Genomic DNA, 19,641 nt, shown 5'->3' with positions numbered 1-19,641 from the left:
TGTCATCTTTGTTTTGTCTTCTTTATCTTCATTGTCGTCATTGTCTTCTTCTTCCTCTTCTTCACTGTCTTTGTGGTCTCAGTGCTGGTTTCTCTCTGGCTGTTGGTGCCCAGCTCCCATGGGTGCTGGCAGCCCGGGTGTGCCAGCCCTGCAGGAGGGAGGCTCTGGAGCAATCCCTGCTGCGGTGCCCTGTGTGTGTCATTGCTCGGGCCGTGGCCCCAGGCAGGGCCAGCGGAACAGCCCCCGCAGCGCCCGCAGCGCCCGCCTGAAGCGGGAGGGACGTTTCCTGGGGGCAGCCGGCTGCCCGCGGAGGGCCTGGGCTCCCGGCTGGGCAGGCCAGGGCCTGGGGGGGCTGTGCGGGGCAGCCACGGAGCTCCCTTCCCTTTCTGGGGGAGCTGCTGCTGCCCTTCCTGCAGCACTGCAGTGCTCCAGGGCATCCTGCTGCTGCTGCTGCTGCTGCTGCTGCTGCTGCTGCTGCTGCTGCTGCTGCCTCAGCCTGCAGCTCTGGCACAGCCTGGCTCAGGGGCTCCCTGGTGCTCCCTGTCCCCAGGGATGTCCCGTCCTCACTGAGGACAGCAGGAGCTGCTGCCTTTGTGTCCCGCAGAGCCAGAGCCTGGGGAGGCTCCTGCTCCTCCTCGGTAGCTCTGCTCGGGGTCACAGCTGCCAGCTCGGTGCCCCTGGGGCTCCAAGGGGCACGAGAGGCGCTGGGCAGGGCAGGGGCTGCCTCTGCTGCCACCTCTGAGCCCAACAGCTCCTTCAACTCGGCCTCCAGCTCCTCCAGGAGCCTTTTCAGTTTGGACAGCTTCTGGAGCTCAGCTTTGGTCCCCTTCTCAGCATCATAATCACTGAGGGAATTGGCTTCCAGCCATTCCAGCACCTTCTGATGCCCTGACATTTCCTCCAGTTCTGCCAGTTCAGGTGACCAGCTTGAATCTGTGTCATTACCACCGAGCAGGGCCCTCCTTGTCAGCTCTTCCTGCTCACATTCTTCCCACAGGGAGAGCTGTTCGTTGTCATCTGCTTCCCATGGGGACATGTCTTGGACATTACAGTCTTCCCCAAAGCACAGCTCTGCTTCATATTCGACATCTTCTGGGGAAATCTTTTCATTCTCGTTGTAATCCCCTTGGGGCAGCTCTTTGTCACAGTCACTCTCCCCTTGGGATGGCTCTTCTTCATGGCTTTTTTTCACCCGGGGACAGCTCCTTGTCACTCTTGCTAACCCCTGAGAAGAGCTCAATGGCCTCTGCAAATGTGGACATCTGCTGGTCACTTGTGCTGTCCTCTGGACCAATCTCAGTGGCCTTGTCCACTGGGGACAGCTCCTCATCACTTGGGCTGTCCTTTGGAACGGCCACCATGGTCTGTTCTACTTGGCACAGCTCCTTGTCACTTGTGCTGTCCACTGAAATTACTTCAATGGCCCCTTCCACTGAGGACAGCTCCTCTTCCCTTGAGCTGTCCCCTGAAACCACCACGATGCCTTCTTCCCCTAAGGTCAGCTCCTTGTCACTCCTGCTGTCCTCTGGAATGATCTCAATGTCCTCTTCCACTGGGGACAGCTCCTCATCAGTCACGTTGTCCCCTGAAATGGCATTGATGGCCTCTTCCACTGGGGACAGCCCCTCGTCACTTGTGCTGCCCCCTGAAGTGACTTTGATGTCCTCTTCAACATCGGGCAGCTTCTCCTCACTTGTGCTGTCCACTGGAAAGAGCTCGCTGTAATCTTCCACAGGGGTCAGCTGCTGGTCACTTGTGGTGTCCTCTGGACTCATTTCATCGGCATCTTCCACAGGGGACACCTCCTCTTCACGTGTGCTGTACCCTGAAGTGACCTCTCTGGTCTCTTCCTCTTCAGACAGCTCTGGCTCAGTATCGCTGTTCCCTGGAGAGAGCTCCCTGTCATCTTCCCCTGGGGACAGATCCTGGTCATTGGTGCTGTCCTCTGGAAGAACCTCAATGTCCTCTTCCACAGGGAACAGCTCCTCTTCACTTGTGCTGTCCCCTGAAGTGAGCTCTCTGGCCTCTACCTCTACGGACAGCTCTGACTCAGTGTTGCTGTCCCCTGGAGAGAGCTCGCTGTCATCTTCCACAAGGGACAGCTCCTGCTCACTCTCGCTGTCCTCTTGAAAGAGCTCAAAGCCTTCTGTCACTTGGGACAGCTCCTGGTCACTGCCATGTTCCTCTCGGGAACATTGGCTGTCATTGTGTTTCTCAGGCCCTGTGCCCCTGAGGCTGCGCTCCACGGCTGCAGCCCCTGCTCGGATGGGCGGCACAGGCAGCAGCTGCCAGCTCGGGGACACACGGGCTGTGCCCTCCTGGGCCACCCTGAGCGGGGGCAGGAGCACCCTGGGCAGGGGGGTGTATGGCTGCCGAGGACAGGGGCTGCAGGGCTGCGGCCCCTTCTCCCCTGCACTGCCCAGCTCTGTGCCCCGGCTCTCAGTGTCCCTGGGGCTCAGCAGGCACAGCAGTGCTGGCGCCGTGACACAGGTGGCAGCGGTGGCAGCCTGTCCCCACAGAGGGACAGGGCCTGGCTCTGACTGCCCTGCGGCGCTGCCTGGGGCTGCCTGAGCTGCACCTCTGGGACTGGGAGAGACTGAAGATTTCTGGGTCCCACCTTTGGCTGCCCGAGGTGCACTGGTGGCAGCTTGGTGGGCACCACAGAGGAGCAGGATGAGGATGAGGTGTGGGATGGAGACGGCTCCCTTGGCAGAGCAAAGATCCTGGTCCTGTCCATCCGCTGGCCTCCCCTGCCTTCCTCTTCCATTGCTCCTGGCCTCCTCCGCAGGCTCAGCAGTGGCCCTTGGGTGGCCTGGGCCTTGCGCTTCTTCTCCATCTTCTCCATCTTCTCCGCGATCTCAATCATCCTCAAGCGCATGCGGATCAAGGCATCGGCTTCCTCCTCCCAGAACGGCACTGTTACCGGCTGCCTGAGCTGCACCTCTGGGACCATGAGGGGGTGAAGACTTGTGGGTCCCACCTTTGACTGCCCGAGGGGCACTGGTGGCAGCTTGGTGGGCCCCAGCGAGGAGCAGGATGAGGATGAGCTGTGGGATGGAGACGGCTCCCGTGGCAGAGCAAAGATCCTGGCCCCCTCCATCCCCTGGCCTCTCCTTCCTGCCTCATCCCTCACACTTGGCCTCCTCCGCAGGCTCAGCAGTGGGCCTTGGGGGACTGGGAGTTGGGTGTCTTCTCCATCTTCTCTAATTGCAACCGTCCTCAAGAACAGACAGATCCCGGGAGCTGCTTCCTCCTCACAGAGCGGCGCTCCTGGGACTGAGCACTCCGGGGCTCTGCGCCCCTTAAATACCCCCAGTGAAGGGTGGGGCTCCCTGATGTCACAAAGGTCTCTGGCCACCACCATGTCCCACGTCACAAAGGGCCATGACACCAAGCGCCCGTGTCACCACCCCCGGCACCCCAGGAGCAGTGGAGCAGCCAGGAACTGGCTGGGAGCAGCCCCGCACTCGTGGCCTTGTGGCCCCTGCTGTGCCCAGAGCCCTGAGAGGCTTTGGCCACGCTGGCACACGGCAGCCCCAGCCCCGGCTGCAGAGCCCTGGGTTTGCAGGCTGCGCTGCCCAGGGCACGAGCAATCGGCCCCAGGGACGTGCCGGGGCCTTGTGGGCAGCGGCTCCGCGTGCGGCGGGAGGCCGGGGAGCAGGGCTGTCCCTCAGGGCTCTGCCCGGGCCCGGGGCTCGTCCCCGCCTTCAGCAGTGCCAGCCAGGGGCAGCGAGCGCAGCCTCGGCGCCTTTGGCGGCCACGGGAAGCTGAGCGGGGCAGGGGCACCAGGCGAGGCCGGGGCCGTGCACGGGCACCCGGCCGAGCTGCACAAGGGGCACGGCGAGAGCCTCCTGCGCTTCCCCGAGCCCAGGGGCGGCTGCTGCACCCGCCTCGGGCCCATGGCCGAGCATGGCAGCCGCTCTCGCAGGTGTCCCCTGGGCTCTGCGGCGCCGCGGGGACAGAGCCCGGGGCCGGGGCTCGGTCCCTGCTGCCAGCAGGGCGCTGCCGAGGGCTCCCCGCCCGCCGGGGCCGGGCCCGGGCCTGAGGGAGCGGCGCCGCCATCGCTGCCGCCCTCAGGGGCTGTGAGGGGAGCGCGGCTCCCGCCAGCCCCGCTCCGCCCGCACGGGCGGCACAAACACGGAGCACAGAGACAGAGGCCGCTCAAATGGTGTCCGTGCCCTTCCAAATGCACTCGCACAGCGGCCCCAAGGGCTGCGCTCGGCTGCGGCAGCATCGCCACATGGTTCCATCGAAGAGCGACATCGAAACTAGTTCCCTGTCCCAAGTTGACTACAAAATTCGTTTATTTCTCCCAAAGTGGCTGCACCTTGTTTGTGTCATGTCCCATTGCACACAACCAGCCCCGATATCGCTCCTCTGGGTGCTGCTCCCTCAGGAGGAAGGAGGTCCCTGGATCCCTGTGCAGCGGAGAGCAACAGTGCTGAAGGAGGACAAGGCGATCCCCAAGTCCCGCCACTCAGCCCCTTGCCCAGCTGGCCGGGACCCCAGGCTGGCAGGGAGCGCCAGGAGGAGACAGTGCCAGGGTCAGTGCTGGCAGTAGATGTTGAAAATAGTTAGCTAAAGTTCATAAAGAAGGAAGCTGTTGGTTATTATAGCCGCTAAGTTAATGTTCTGAAAATTGTTGACTTACCTTGTTGTATTGAAACCCATGTTCTGTAACCCTCAGTTCCCTTATGGTTTTGTACTCCCTGGTTCCTACTTCCGCCCTCTCCCTTGTCATTTCCGCCCGCCTGCTGCTGCTGAGAAGGCCCTGCCCCCTATGCAAAACAGTGACACTTCCAGAAGGACATCGTGAGAGTAGGAGTCCCGGCCAAGAATAAACATCGAATAATTAAGAAAACTAAGTCATGGACTGCAGAACAGCTGACCTCCAAGTACGAGAAACATCCTAAGCGACTGGAGGAAAGCCTCCCTGCAGTAACCACCACTTGAGAGGTGACGGACAGCATAGACACCCCTAGACCGAGTGAGCCAAAGCGAGGATCTGTGCGTGCACGCGAGGCTGGGACTCTCCACCCCAAAAACCCGACCTCGGATCCTGACCCCCTTACAGCGGCAGGTGGCGGCCTTCCCTCCGAGCTCCCCTTTAATAAAAGAGCTGTTTCTAAATAAAGGCTTCGGCCCTGATCAATTTCTAACAATTTTGGGGGCTCGTCCGGGATACGGCCACGCCCAGAAGAGGACGTCGGAAGGGAAGGCGCCACCCCGAAGACGCCCTCTGGGTCAGCTGGCCACCCCGGACCCGGAGCAGCGCGGGACCAGGACAACGCTTGGAGGAAGGTAAAGCCGGTGGCGGGCACGGGGTGAGCGAGTGAGAGAGTGAGTGAGACGGGGGCCGGTAGCCGGCCTAACCGAAGCGAGTGAGGGCCCCTTAGTACCGCGGTTCCACACCCCCCGCGAGGGGCTGGCCGGGAACAGGGGGAAGCGAAAGAAGCCTGTGTGATTGAGGCACCCCCGGGGTGAACCAAGCCCCTCCCCCTGCCCGCGCAGCACAGCACACTCCCCACACCCTAGGTTAGGCCAGGTAGCGGAGGGCCCCGCTGGTACCTAGAGAGTGTGGTAGGAAACCTCCGTGGGTGTAGGAGTGGCCCACAAATCTCCTGGGTGTCGTAGTGGCCCTAAATCTACGGGGTGTGGGAGTGGCCCACAAACCTCCTGGGTGTCGTGGTAGCCTGTAAATCCACGAGGTGTGGGGTTAGCCTTAGGCGTAAGCCTTAAACGCTCCAGGTGGGGGCCTAGTACGCTCTCAGGTGTGGGGTTAGCCTTAGGCGTAAGCCTTAAAACGCTCCAGGTGTAAGCATGGGACAGTGCATGGGAAAAGTTAAGAAGACCCAAGGGGAAGATGGCCCTATTCCCCTAGATAGCCCGTTAGGGCAACTGCTACAAAGATGGGATCTAGAAGAAGATCTGAAGGGGTTAGATAAAATTATGATGATCCACTATTGTGTGGAAGTGTGGCCCACCTTAAATTTCTCTGAAAAGTGGCCGAGATGGGGAACCAGTGACCCATGGATGTGCACACAATTAGTGCAACATCTACGGGCCAGTGGAAGCTCAGACTCGAAACAGCTCCGATATGCCACTTATTGGGAGAGACAGGGGTTGAAAACTGAAAGAGTTAAAGTGTGTAAATTGGAAAAGAAAGAGGAGAAAATTGAAGGAGGAAATGAGGAACGTAGCGCGCATAGATGGGACCCCTTAGAACATTTACCCCCTCCTCTCCCACCGGAGTATCCAGTAGTGTCCACTACCCCTTCTTCACCATTTTCTCCCTCTACTCCTCTCTCAATACTCCAGGCCCCTACTCCTCTCCCGGTACCCCAAACCTCTACTCCTCTCCCAGTACCCCAAACCTCTACTCCTCTCTCGGTACCCCAGGCCCCTACTCCTCTCCCGGTACCCCAAACCTCTACTCCTCTCCCGGTACCCCAGGCCCCTACTCCTCTCCCGGTACCCCAAACCTCTACTCCTCTCCCAACACCTCAGGCCCCCACCCCTCTCTTGGCACCCCAGGCCCATAGTGCTCTTCCGGTGCCCCAGCCCTCTGCTCTTCCCCCTCAAATCGCTCAAATCCCTCCTCCTGTTTCCCAAGTCGCTGATGCAGCCCGACCTCCCCTTTCGCAAGTAACCTCGCCTGATTCTTCAGCAGCAGGTCTCTCCCAACCTCACTCCCAGGTCTCCCCTGGCTTATCTAGCTATACTGCTTTGGGACACAAGCCTAGACCCCCTCTGCTCCCCCCTACAGGCCCGCAGAGCTTACACCCTACTACACCACAGGCTCCGCTACTGCATTCACCCGCTACTTTAGTAGTACCTCCCTCAACACCATCAGAAGCTTATTCTCCCGCACCATCGGTAGTTCCCCCACCTCCTACCCATTGGGAATCAGAGCTCGGAAATACTAAAATAGACTCACCTCCCCCGAACCATCCTTATTACACCAGGTCCAAAGCAAAACTTTTTCCATTACGAGAGGTCCCTATGGGTGGGATAAGCGGAGGAATCGGTTTTGTAGAAGCTCCCCTCACAGCCTCTGAGGTGAGAAGTTTCAAAAAAGAATTAGGCCACCTTGTGGAAAATCCGATCGGGGTGGCAAACCAGGTAGATCAATTCTTAGGGGCCAGCATATATACGTGGAGGGAGCTAAATTCTATTCTAAACATACTATTCACCCCAGAGGAGGTACGATTAATCAGGACGGCCGGAATAAAGATTTGGGAACGGGAAAATAGGACAGGACCACCCGGTGACTATAAATTACCGATAATTGACCCTGGGTGGCAACCTAATTGTGAGAGAGACCGGAGGAGTATGGAGGATTATCGAAGTTTAATAGTGAGGCATAAAAGAATCAGTGCCAAGGTGTAGTAATGCAAAACTAGCATTTGACAATTCCCAAGAAAAAGACGAAACTCCAGCAACTTGGTTAAATCGGTTACGAAGAAATCTACAACAATACTCTAGCATTGACCCCGACACCCCTGACGGGCAGTCGTTTCTGAAAATGCAATTTGTAACAAAGTCTTGGCCAGATATCAGGAAAAAGCTGGAAAAAATTGAGGACTGGCAGAATAAAGATGTCAATGAGTTATTAAGGGAAGCCTTGAAAGTCTATCTAAGGAGAGAAGAGGAAAAGAATAGGTCAAAAGCGAAAGTGATGGTAGCAGTAGCAAGGGAAGGCGTGAGAGGGATGATAAAACCGGATGCACTGAGACCACCGAAAAGGGAGCAATCGGGGGTAGATGTGAGTGAAAAAAGACAGGGAGGTATGCCAGCTGGGGCCGTCCTTGGGGAAATAAAGAACCACCGAAGTGCTATTATTGTAAAAAGGAGGGGCATCTCAAACGAAACTGTCAACAAATGGCCTTTGATGAGGCAATGTTAAAAGAGCAGGATACACTAGAGAAAATCTTGAGGGGAGAAGATCCTGACGACTAGGGGTGTCACGGGCTCTTCACAATGGGGGACCCCATGAAACACCTAGAGGAGCCCATAGTAAAATTAACAGTGGGTCCCCATAATATTGAAGTAACCTTCGTTGTTGATACTGGAGCAGACCGATCCAGTTTTTATAAACTCCCACCAGGAACGTCTTTAAGCGATAAAACCTGTGAAGTAGTAGGAGCTGGTGGAAAACCGTTTAAAGCCAGTATTGTGGAAAAAGTGAACGTCAGGGGCAATTTCAGGCAACGAACAGCCGATTTTATTTACTTACCCTGGCTGGGAGGAAATCTTCTAGGAAGGGACCTACAGGTAGAATTGGGAATTGCAGTAATCCCCAAAGAAGGCAGAATGGTAGCCCAAATGATGGTCTTATCCTCCTCGGGATCTGGAGGAAATAAGACCGGAGGTATGGGCGGAGGAAGGAAAATACGGACACCTAGAAATACCTCCAATCCGAATAGAGATGCAAGAAGAAGGCCCCCCAGTAAGAGTACGACAATATCCAATGTCAGTAGAAAGCAAGACAGGATTAGCCCCTAATAAACCAACTCTTGACCGCAGGAATATTAGAACCATGCATGTCCCCCCACAATACGCCAATCTTGGCAATAAGGAAGACAGAGAACAAATACCGATTAGTCCAAGATCTCCGAGAGGTCAACAAAAGAACCCGAGCCAGGCACCCGGTGGTAACCGATCCGTATACATTGCTAAGCAAGGTGCCTAGGGAGCATGCATGGTTCTCGGTAATTGACTTAAAAGATGCCTTTTGGGCCTGTCCACTAGCCGAGGAGAGCCGGGACTGGTTCGCATTTGAGTGGGAAGACCCAGAGAATAAGAGGAAACAACAACTAAGATGGACCCGGCTCCCTCAAGGTTTTACAGAATCACCAAACCTATTTGGGCAAGAGTTAGAAAAATTACTACAAACATTTCAACCGGAGACCAATACACAAATCTTGCAGTATGTTGACGATTTATTAGTGTCAGGGGAAGATCAAGAGCAAGTCAAAAAAACCAGTATCGAACTTCTAAATTTCTTAGGCAGGAAAGGTCTAAAAGTTTCAAAACATAAATTACAATTTGTTGAACCAAAAGTTACATATTTAGGACATATATTAGAAAAAGGATGCAAAAAGTTAAGCCCAGAAAGGGTGTCTGGCATATTGGCTCTGCCAGCCCCTAAAACAAAAAGAGATGTTCGGAAACTGTTAGGACTATTTGGCTACTGTAAACTCTGGATAGATGAATATACAAAAAATGTAAAGTTCCTGTATGAAAAATTAATTCAGCCTGAACCAATTAAATGGACAAATGAAGATGACCAACACCTAGACAATTTGAAATCTAAATTGAAATCTGCGCCAGTTTTAGGCTTACCCAACCTAAGAAAGGAGTTCGATCTATTTGTCAATGCACATGAAGGAATGGCCTATGGTGTCATCACTCAAAAATGGGGAGAACATCGAAAACCCATTGCGTTCCTTTCCAAGTTGCTTGATCCAGTTGCCCGGGGGTGGCCTACCTGCCTCCAGTCGGTAGCCGCTGCAGCAACTTTGTTAGAAGAGACCCAAAAATTAACTTTCCATGGAAAAATCAAAATACATACACCGCACGACCTCAGAACCATCCTCAGTCAAAAAGCTCAGCAATGGTTATCGGATTCTCGAATGTTAAAGTATGAGGCTACATTAATAGTGAATAATGACCTAGAGTGGAAAAAGACAGCCAACATCAATCCAGCCCAATTTCTAATGGGGGAAGCCCCAGGGGAATTGGAGCATGAATGTTTAGAAACCATTAGCCTACAGACCAAAGTAAGAGATGATCTTGAGGACTGGCCTCTGTCATACGGTCGAATACTGTACACCGATGGCTCCTCGAGGGTAGTTGAGGGGATGCGAATGTCAGGGTATGCGGTGGTGGAACAAAAAGGAGAACATCAGCTAGAAGTAATTGAACAGGGAAAATTACCTAAGCATTGGTCTGCACAATGCTGTGAGGTTTATGCTTTGAAACGGGGATTAGATCTATTAGAAAAAGAAGAAGGGACAATTTATACCGATTCAAAATATGCATATGGAATAGCCCACACCTTTGGTAAAATTTGGGAAGAAAGAGGTTTTCTTAACTCGAAAGGAAAAGAACTAATACATAAAGATCTAATTAAAATGGTATTAAAGTCCCTGATGAAACCAAAAGGAATAGCTATTGTGCATATTAAAGGGCACCAAAAAGGTGATACAGTAGAACAAAGAGGAAACCAGGCGGCAGACCAGGCAGCAAAACTAGCGGCAAGAACAGCAGGAGAACCTACCAAAATCTTAAAAATAGGGAACATTACGCCCATCCCAGAAAAAGGACTCGAGCAAGCTCATAGTAAACAAGAATGGGAGGAGATGAAAAAGATAGGATTACATCAAGGGGATAAGGGCGAATGGTTAACACCTGATGGAAGAAAATACCTGAACAGAGCTTTAGCGCACAAAATGCTAAAAGAGATCCATGAGCTAACTCATTGGGGAGCACCCGCGATCGCTAATCACTTTCTGAGGGAATATTTCTGCATAGGGATACATGCAATGGCTAAGGCAGTAACAGATGGATGCCTCATATGCCAAAAGACAAACCAAAAACAAATGAAAAAGCCCGTATTAGGAGGAAGGGAATTGGCCCTCCGGCCCTTTCAAAACATACAAATTGATTTCACAGAAATGCCCTCAGTCCAAGGGTATAAATATCTTTTAGTAATAATAGACCATCTAACACGTTGGGTAGAGGCCTTCCCCACTAAGCGTGAAACAGCAGATGTGGTGACTAAAGTCTTACTCGAGCAAATAATCCCTCGATATGGAATTATAAACACGATCGATTCAGATCGAGGCTCCCACTTCACTGCTAAAATCTTGCAAGATATAATAAAGGCCTTAGGCATCAAGTGGAGATTACATACCCCCTGGCACCCCCAGAGCTCAGGGAGAGTTGAAAGGGCGAATAAATCCCTTAAGAATATACTGACAAAATTAATTCAAGAAACAGGATTAAATTGGCTAAAATGTCTCCCATTGGCATTGTTAAGAATTAGAACAAAACCTAGATCAGACATTGGAGCATCACCCTACGGAATGTTGTTTGGGCTCCCCTTCCTCTTATCCCCCTTTAGTTCCGGAGGATATTTGGAAGGAGAGGCAGCTGCTCAAAAATATCTAGAGACAATTGGCAATACTTTAGAAGAGTTGAGAAAGAAAGGGTATCTCCCTCAAGCCTCTCCCTTAGATGCTAACATTCATGACATAAAACCTGGGGATTGGGTACTAGTAAAGACCTGGGCCAACACCTCTCTGTCTCCCAGATTTGAAGGACCGTATCAAGTTCTCCTAACCTCCCACGCGGCCATCAAAACCCAGGAAAAAGGGTGGACGCACATATCTCGAATAAAAGGACCCCTACCCCCACCGTGCACCCCTTCTGGCTCTGCAACTACTCCCCACCAGTGGACTTCTAGACGTGACCCTAAGACCCTGAAAGTAACATTGAGGAAAGAACCAAAAAAAGACTGAAGACTGGAAAGCCTGAGAAGCTGATCAAAGTTGCAAGTTCAGTTGCTGACATTGTTACTAGTTGCCGTTGTAGTACTTTATAGTATAAGTAAGTTAAAAGTTACAGTTATATCACTAAGTTATAAAGTTACAGTTGTATAGCTCTATAGAACGAGTAAGTTGTTGTGTTAAAGTAATTTGTAAAAAAATGGTGCCAAAAAGCAATACTCCTCCCATAGTACCATTCATACGAAACCCAAAATTAATTCGTCCCCTCATGGAACATTTTCCCAGTAAGGCGCCAACTAAATTATTAAATAAAAGAGAAGGGAAAGTAAAAAGAGAGAAAAGTGCAAACCCTCCAAGAACAGGACCGGTTACCAAGAGGCAAGCCCGGGTGGTATCAGGAAAAGGGATCCACACCGGACTCTTGGTCAAGTTACTGGTAGTCCTAATTGCCGCGAGCCTGGCGGAAGGAGGATGCCCACGGTGCTATAGTCCGGTCTATGAAGGAGAAGACTTGCGAGCTCTCTTTCAGGTCCATACTCAAATACACCCTTCTTGTTTTAATAAGGCACAATTGGCTGTATGTGAAGAAAGTGGACAAAAATATTGGCTGGCCAAAAACATTGCCCCTTTTGGGCAGCGCCTGACAGGAGAATGTCCTATCAGGGAGTGGTTCTGCGTTGAAAATCTAAATAATATCCCAGGGGCTGAAGATCTAATTAAAGAAAAGTTCATACCTCCAAGAGATATTGAATTAAACGAGGCTCATAGTGAAAATCTGTTTATAGAATTAATGGAAAAGATAAGTCATGAATTAAATATAACAAATTGCTTCGTCTGTGGCAGTACCCAAATGGCAGACGTATGGCCCTGGGAAGGCATGAGCCTAACCCCCTTAGAAATCTTAAGATGGTTACAAATGAACCCAGACCTTCCACAGGAAGGTGGGCGTAGGGCCGAAAAATGGAAATTAAAAACAAAAGCTATTGGAGAGGTATGCATACAAAGGAAAGGAAGAAAATACAAAACCTTTGTAGGGGCCATGCCATGCAAACAAACTATGTTTATGAAAGGGGGAAAAAAGGGATGGATACCCAAAGAAGCAGAAACATACTGGGCAAGTGAAAAGAAGGAAAGTAGTTGTTTGTATCATGATGAATACGGTCTATACGAGTGTCCCAATAAAGGGTGGAATCCCTTTCGAGGAATACCAACCATATCCAAATACTGGGAAAACCCCTTAGAAACCCAGGTAGGTTACTGGAAAGCCCCGTCATATCTATTCTGGATATGCGGCGACCAAGCCTACACCCTCCTCCCAGATGACTGGACAGGAATATGTACAGTAGGAATCATCAAACCGGCCTTTTTCCTCCTAGAAAAGGAGTCGGGACATCATTTAGGGGTTCCCTTATATGACCACATGAAAAAGAAGCGGAGGCATGTCATCGATCTTGGAAGCACTCAGAAGTGGAAAGGTAACCTTTGGACACCAGAAAGGATCATAAAAACCTATGGGCCAGCCACCTGGGCCCAAGATGGATCCTGGGGTTACCGCACCCCCATATACATGTTAAATAGAATAATTCGGCTCCAGGCAGTACTAGAAGTGATATCTAACAAAACGGCTTTGGCACTGGATTATATCAGTGAACAATTGGCTCAGACCAGAACGGCAGTCTACCAAATTCGGCTAGCGGTAGACTACCTCCTAGCAAATGAAGGTGGCATTTGTGGTAAATTTAACACTTCGGAATGCTGTCTTGAGATCGATGACAAAAGCCAGGTAATCCGAAATATTTCGAAAGAAATCAGAAAAATTGCTTATGTAGGAGAACAAAAATGGAACCCACTTGTAAACACCGACTGGTGGGATAATTTTTGGTCATTCAAAGGAGCCTGGTGGAAGAAAATAGTGTTTATAATCTTAACGTCCCTCGCCGGTTTCCTGGTCCTCCCGTGCCTACTCCCCTGCCTAATCAAGCTAATTACATCAACTGTCCAGTCTACCCTCCAGATAGACCCTGCCGGAAGCCCCAAACAAGTAACTATGTTAAAGTTAGAGACCCCAGACGAAGAGCCTAGCAAAACAACCATAGTAAGCCCTAGAGAGGTACAAACTGCAAGAAGCCTATACCAACAATTTCAAAAGCTTCGAAGGCTCTACCCAGAAGAGTCTGAGGCAGCATCTTGATGCGGGACTATGTCCCGATCAAAAATTAAGAGGGGGGATATTGTTGAAAATAGTTAGCTAAAGTTCATAAAGAAGGAAGCTGTTGGTTATTATAGCCGCTAAGTTAATGTTCTGAAAATTGTTGACTTACCTTGTTGTATTGAAACCCATGTTCTGTAACCCTCAGTTCCCTTATGGTTTTGTACTCCCTGGTTCCTACTTCCGCCCCTCTCCCCTTGTCATTTCCGCCCGCCTGCTGCTGCTGAGAAGGCCCTGCCCCCTATGCAAAACAGTGACACTTCCAGAAGGACATCGTGAGAGTAGGAGTCCCGGCCAAGAATAAACATCGAATAATTAAGAAAACTAAGTCATGGACTGCAGAACAGCTGACCTCCAAGTACGAGAAACATCCTAAGCGACTGGAGGAAAGCCTCCCTGCAGTAACCACCACTTGAGAGGTGACGGACAGCATAGACACCCCTAGACCGAGTGAGCCAAAGCGAGGATCTGTGCGTGCACGCGAGGCTGGGACTCTCCACCCCAAAAACCCGACCTCGGATCCTGACCCCCTTACAGCGGCAGGTGGCGGCCTTCCCTCCGAGCTCCCCTTTAATAAAAGAGCTGTTTCTAAATAAAGGCTTCGGCCCTGATCAATTTCTAACAGTAGAGGAGAGCAAGGAGGAGGATTTGGGTGAGGAGAGGAAATGGTGGCAGTTCCTGCATGACCTAGAGCCTTTCCTGAGGAGAAAGTGAGAGATCTCATACAGTTTTGCTACTTGTGTCCATCTAGTTTCCTAGGAATTTACCAAATAAAGATAGAAGTGTTCAAATTACTGAAGAATTTGTTTATTTTTTAAAATAAAACTTGTAAAGCACAATAAGAGAGTCTCTGGATTTCCTGCCCTGTCTCTCCGAGGTGCTGATGTATTTTCCCCCTCAGTGCCGCTGGGTGCCCTGTGAGCAGTGGCTGCTCAGCCCCAGCGCCAGCGGGAGAGTTCCCGGCGGGGCCGGCAGGGCAGGGCTGTCCCTGCTCTCTGCAGCAAACGAAAGGCGCCCGCTGAGCCCGGCTGAGAGAGAGCTGTGCTGGGAACCGCTGTGCAGCAGGGCTGGCCAGGGGGACAGCGGAGCCAGCTCAGCCCCGCTCTGTGCTGCCCATGGCCAGGGAGCCAGGCTGGCTGAGAAAGGCAGCGCCAGTTTGGTGAGGCTGAGGAGGGACCACTGCTCCTTCCCAGGCTTGCTGTGGCTGCAAAGGTGCTGCAAAAGGCTCTTCTCACCATTCTCACTTCCATTCTGCACACAAAACATTCTCCAGAAGGAACTTGCAGCTGACCCTGTGGCTAAAGCCTTACCCCCTCTACTCCCCTGTCCTTGCCCAGGGCCTGCTCAGCAGAAAGCAGCTGTGGAGTCGCTTCTGGATTCTGTACAACTCCTACAGAGCCAGAATGGCTGGGGTTGGCAGGGACCTTGCAGCTCATGTAGTTCCAGCTGATTATCTCCTGTTCTATATCTCCCTCTCTCTGACAGTGTTTCCTCTTTGCCTCTCCCTTCCTGACACTTCTTGTCAATCAAATCTGTGTTGTAGAATAAAATCCCACTGTAGCTGTCCTGTGGTCTCACTTGTCCTTTATTATGGCACAGCCATCTCTCTCTCATAGCATCATGACACAGGGGCAGGGACACTTTCCACTGTCCCAGAAGGCTCCAAGCCCCATCCCGGTTACTCGTTGTTTTAGGATAACTTTCAGAGAATTCCAGGATCCCTGAGATTGGAAAAGACATCCCAGCCCATGGATTCCCAGCTCTGCCCAATGCCCACCTTGTCACCCTGCACAGACCCTGAGTGCCACATCCGGGCACTCCTTGGACACCTCCAGGGATGGGGACATCCTACACCCCGTGGCAGCTCTTCCCAAGGCCTGACTGCACTTTCCAGGAAGCAACTGCCCCTGGAGTCCCAGCCGAGCCTTCCCCTGGCCCAGCCTGAGGCCGTTTGCTCTTGTCCTGCCCCTTGTTGCTGGGAAGGAAAGAGGAGAGGGAACAGAGGGGAGGAAGGGACGGACAGGGAAGGGAGGAGAAAGGAGGGAGGGGAAGGAAGACGGCAGGGACGGGAGAGCGGGGATTGAATGAGGCAGGAACGGGGTGGGAAGTAGGGAAAGAGGACGGGGAGAGGGGGAACGAGGCAGGCACGCAGGGAGGGAGGATGGGAGAGAGGGAGGGAAGGGAGGGAAAGGATCCCGGGCGGCCCCGCTCTCTGCCGGGGGGGCGGCCGAGCGCCGCCGCAGCGCTGAGGGGCGGGAATGGTGAGGGGCGGGAAGGAGCCGTGAGGGGAGATGGTGGGGCTGTGAGGGAGATGGTGGGGCTGTGAGGAGATGGTGGGGCTGTGAGGGGAGATGGGTGGGGCTGTGAGGGGAGATGTCTGATGGACGGAGATGTGCACATTCACCACGGTGCATGTGGGCTGGGAAGTTCTGGATAAAGGCAGCATGGAGTGAGAGAAAAGAGAAGCCTCTCCCAGTTAAGCGCTGCCCGAAGTGCACTGGTGGGACAGCGCTCCCTTGGGAGGGTGAAGATCCTTGCCCTGGCCTCTCCTTCCTGCCTCATCCCTCACCCCGGGCCCCGTCTGCAAGCTCAGCAGTTTTCCTTGGCTGGGCTGCGAGTTAGGGTTTCCGTTGTCCATCTTCTCAGTTGTTTTTGTCGTTCCCTAGCGTAGGGGATCCGGGGAATTGCTTCCTCCTCAGAGAGTGGCTCTCCTGGACAAAGCACTCCAAGGCTCTGTGCCCCTTGGATACCCACAGCCAGGGCGGTGCTCCTCATCTTCCAGTGGTGACAGCTCCAGTCACTTGTGCTGTCCTCTGGAGAGAGCTCGATGTCCTCTTCCACAGCGGACAGCTCAATGGGCAAAGAGCTCAATGTCTTCTGTTCTTTGGGACAGCTCCTGGTTTCTGCTATTTTCCCCTTGGGAGAGCTCGCTGTCACTGTCCTGTTTGTCTGGCGCTGTGCCCCTGAGGCTGCGCTCCACGGCTGCAGCCCCTGCTCGGATGGGCGGCACAGGCAGCAGCTGCCAGCTCGGGGACACACGGGCTGTGCCCTCCTGGGCCACCCTGAGCGGGGGCAGGAGCACCCTGGGCAGGGGGGTGTATGGCTGCCGAGGACAGGGGCTGCAGGGCTGCGGCCCCTTCTCCCCTGCACTGCCCAGCTCTGTGCCCCGGCTCTCAGTGTCCCTGGGGCTCAGCAGGCTCAGCAGTGCTGGCAGCCGTGACACAGGTGGCAGCGGTGGCAGCCTGTCCCCACAGAGGGACAGGGCCTGGCTCCGGCTGCCCTGCGGCGCTGCCTGGGGCTGCCTGAGCTGCACCTCTGGCACCGTGAGGAATGGAAGATTTCTGGGTCCCACCTTGGCTGCACTGTGGCAGTTTGGTGGGCCCCAGTGAGGAGTAGGATGAGGATGAGCTGTGGGATGGAGACGGCTCCGTTGGCAGGGCAAAGGTCCTGGTCCTGTCCATCCGCTGGCCTCCCCTGCCTTCCTCTTCCATTGCTCTTGGCCTCCTCCGCAGGCTCCAGTGGGCCTTGGTGAGCCAAGAGTTGACGTTCCCCTTCTCTTTGTTCACAACCTTAATAATGCTTGTATTCAGGGAGCTGATTTTATATGACACGTAATGGAGGCAGCCACTCCCTGGATGCTCCTTGTCTCCCTTGGACAGTTCATTGGAACTGTCCTGTGCCTCTCGGCACAGCTTGCGTCCTCATCTGCTTTCCAGTGGGAGAGCCCTTTGTGCCCATCTGCTTCGCATGGGGACATCATCAGCCCCAGGGTTTGCATACAAGGATGAAAATGTGGCATGATGAGCAGAAATGGGATGAACAGACTTCATTTTGGACCAGGAACAGGTTATCAATCCTGCTTTGTAGCCCTATGGCATTTCCCCTCACAGCCCCACCATGTCCCCTCACAGCCCCACCATCTCCCCTCACAGCCCGCCATCTCCCCTCACAGCCCCGCCATCTCCCCTCACAGCCCCACCATCTCCCCTCACAGTCCCTCCATCTCCCCTCACAGCCCCACCATCTCCCCTCACAGTCCCTCCATCTCCCCTCACAGCCCCACCATCTCCCCTCACAATCCCACCATCTCCCTCACAGCCCCACCACGGCATCTCCCCTCACAGTCCCACCACAGCATTTCCCTCAAAGTCCCACCATCTCCCCTCACAGTCCCACCATATCCCCTCACAGCCCCACCATCTCTCCTCACAGCCCCGCCATCTCCCCTCACAGTCCCACCATCTCCCCTCACAGCCCCACCATCTCCCTCACAGCCGCACCATCTCCCCTCACAGCCCCACCATCTCTCCTCACAGCCCCACCATCTCCCCTCACAGCCCCACCATCTCCCCTCACGGCTCCTTCCCGCCCCTCACCATTCCCGCCCCTCAGCGCTGCGGCGGCGCTCGGCCGCCCCCCGGCAGAGAGCGGGGCCGCCCGGGATCCTTTCCCTCCCTTCCCTCCCTCTCTCCCATCCTCCCTCCCTGCGTGCCTGCCTCGTTCCCCCTCTCCCCGTCCTCTTTCCCTACTTCCCACCCCGTTCCTGCCTCATTCAATCCCCGCTCTCCCGTCCCTGCCGTCTTCCTTCCCCTCCCTCCTTTCTCCTCCCTTCCCTGTCCCTCCCTCCCTCCCCCTCTGTTCCCTCTCCTCTTTCCTTCCCAGCAACAAGGGGCAGGACAAGAGCAAACGGCCTCAGGCTGGGCCAGGGGAAGGCTCGGCTGGGACTCCAGGGGCGGTTGCTTCCCCGACAGGGTGGTCATTTTATATTTCTTGGGATTTCTAATGTCTCGTAATTACAATATATCGTATATTCATGTTTATATATCATGGACTGTTGTGTAAATAGACAATATGTAATAAATACAAATTATTTGGTAATTTTATTTATTCATTAGCTCTCGTCTTCATTTATGGATTCTAAACAACTCTTCCTCTTCTATACTCCTTACTACTCTACTTCTTCTAAGTATTTCAAATTCTTATTCTTATTACTACTCTTCTTCTTTTTCTTCAATATCAGCTTTTCAAAATATTCTTCTTCCAGTCCATGTTGTTCTTCTTCCTTGTTTCTATCATGTTCACTGTCTTCTCCTTCATCTTAAAATTCTAATTCCTATTCCTATCCTTATTCCTATTCTTATTCTTATTCTTCATCTACTTCTGGTTATTTTATAAATTCTTACTCTCATTACTATTCTTCTACTACTATGTATATTTAAATTATTTTTCTTCTTCATCTTCTTCGTCTTCATCTTTTACGTCTTCATCATCTTTCTCTTAGTCGTCGTCTTCATCTCCTTTGGCTTTGTTGTCTTCTTCATTTTCACCTTCTTCGTTTTCTTCTTCTTCCTCTTCTTCACTGTCTTTGTGGCCTCAGTGCTGGTTTCTCTCTGGCTGTTGGTGCCCAGCTCCCATGGGTGCTGGCAGCCCGGGTGTGCCAGCCCTGCAGGAGGGAGGCTCTGGAGCAATCCCTGCTGCGGCGCCCTGTGTGTGTCATTGCTCGGGCCGTGGCCCCAGGCAGGGCCAGCGGAACAGCCCCCGCAGCGCCCGCAGCGCCCGCCTGAAGCGGGAGGGACGTTTCCTGGGGGCAGCCGGCTGCCCGCGGAGGGCCTGGGCTCCCGGCTGGGCAGGCCAGGGCCTGGGGGGGCTGTGCGGGGCAGCCACGGAGCTCCCTTCCCTTTCTGGGGGAGCTGCTGCTGCCCTTCCTGCAGCACTGCAGTGCTCCAGGGCATCCTGCTGCTGCTGCTGCTGCTGCTGCTGCTGCTGCTGCTGCTGCCTCAGTGCCTGCAGCTCTGGCACAGCCTGGCTCAGGGGCTCCCTGGTGCTGTTCTGGCTCATGGGGAGCTGAGCCTGGCTGCTGGCCGGAGTATTGAACAGGACACTGAGCGGCCCCCGTGTCCCCAGTGGTTTCAGTTCAGG

The 19,641-nt window shown here is 53.5% G+C and overlaps 1 protein-coding gene across 1 annotated transcript; it reads left to right on the top strand.

The window, feature by feature from the left end:
• The first annotated feature begins 4,732 nt into the window (after positions 1 to 4,732).
• Positions 4,733 to 16,393, top strand: ERV3-1 (endogenous retrovirus group 3 member 1, envelope). Its single transcript, XM_056492071.1, has 3 exons — positions 4,733 to 5,301; positions 11,318 to 12,988; positions 16,389 to 16,393. Exons 2-3 carry the CDS (start codon positions 11,713 to 11,715, stop codon positions 16,391 to 16,393), a joined length of 1,281 nt encoding a protein of 426 aa, XP_056348046.1. The 5' UTR covers positions 4,733 to 5,301; positions 11,318 to 11,712.
• Positions 16,394 to 19,641: the final 3,248 nt, after the last annotated feature.

The sequence above is a fragment of the Oenanthe melanoleuca genome, chromosome 1, assembly GCF_029582105.1.
Source record: "Oenanthe melanoleuca isolate GR-GAL-2019-014 chromosome 1, OMel1.0, whole genome shotgun sequence".
Taxonomy (NCBI): domain Eukaryota; kingdom Metazoa; phylum Chordata; class Aves; order Passeriformes; family Muscicapidae; genus Oenanthe; species Oenanthe melanoleuca.
The sequence above is the reverse complement of the archived record's forward strand: the minus strand, read 5'-3'. Positions and strand labels throughout refer to the sequence as shown.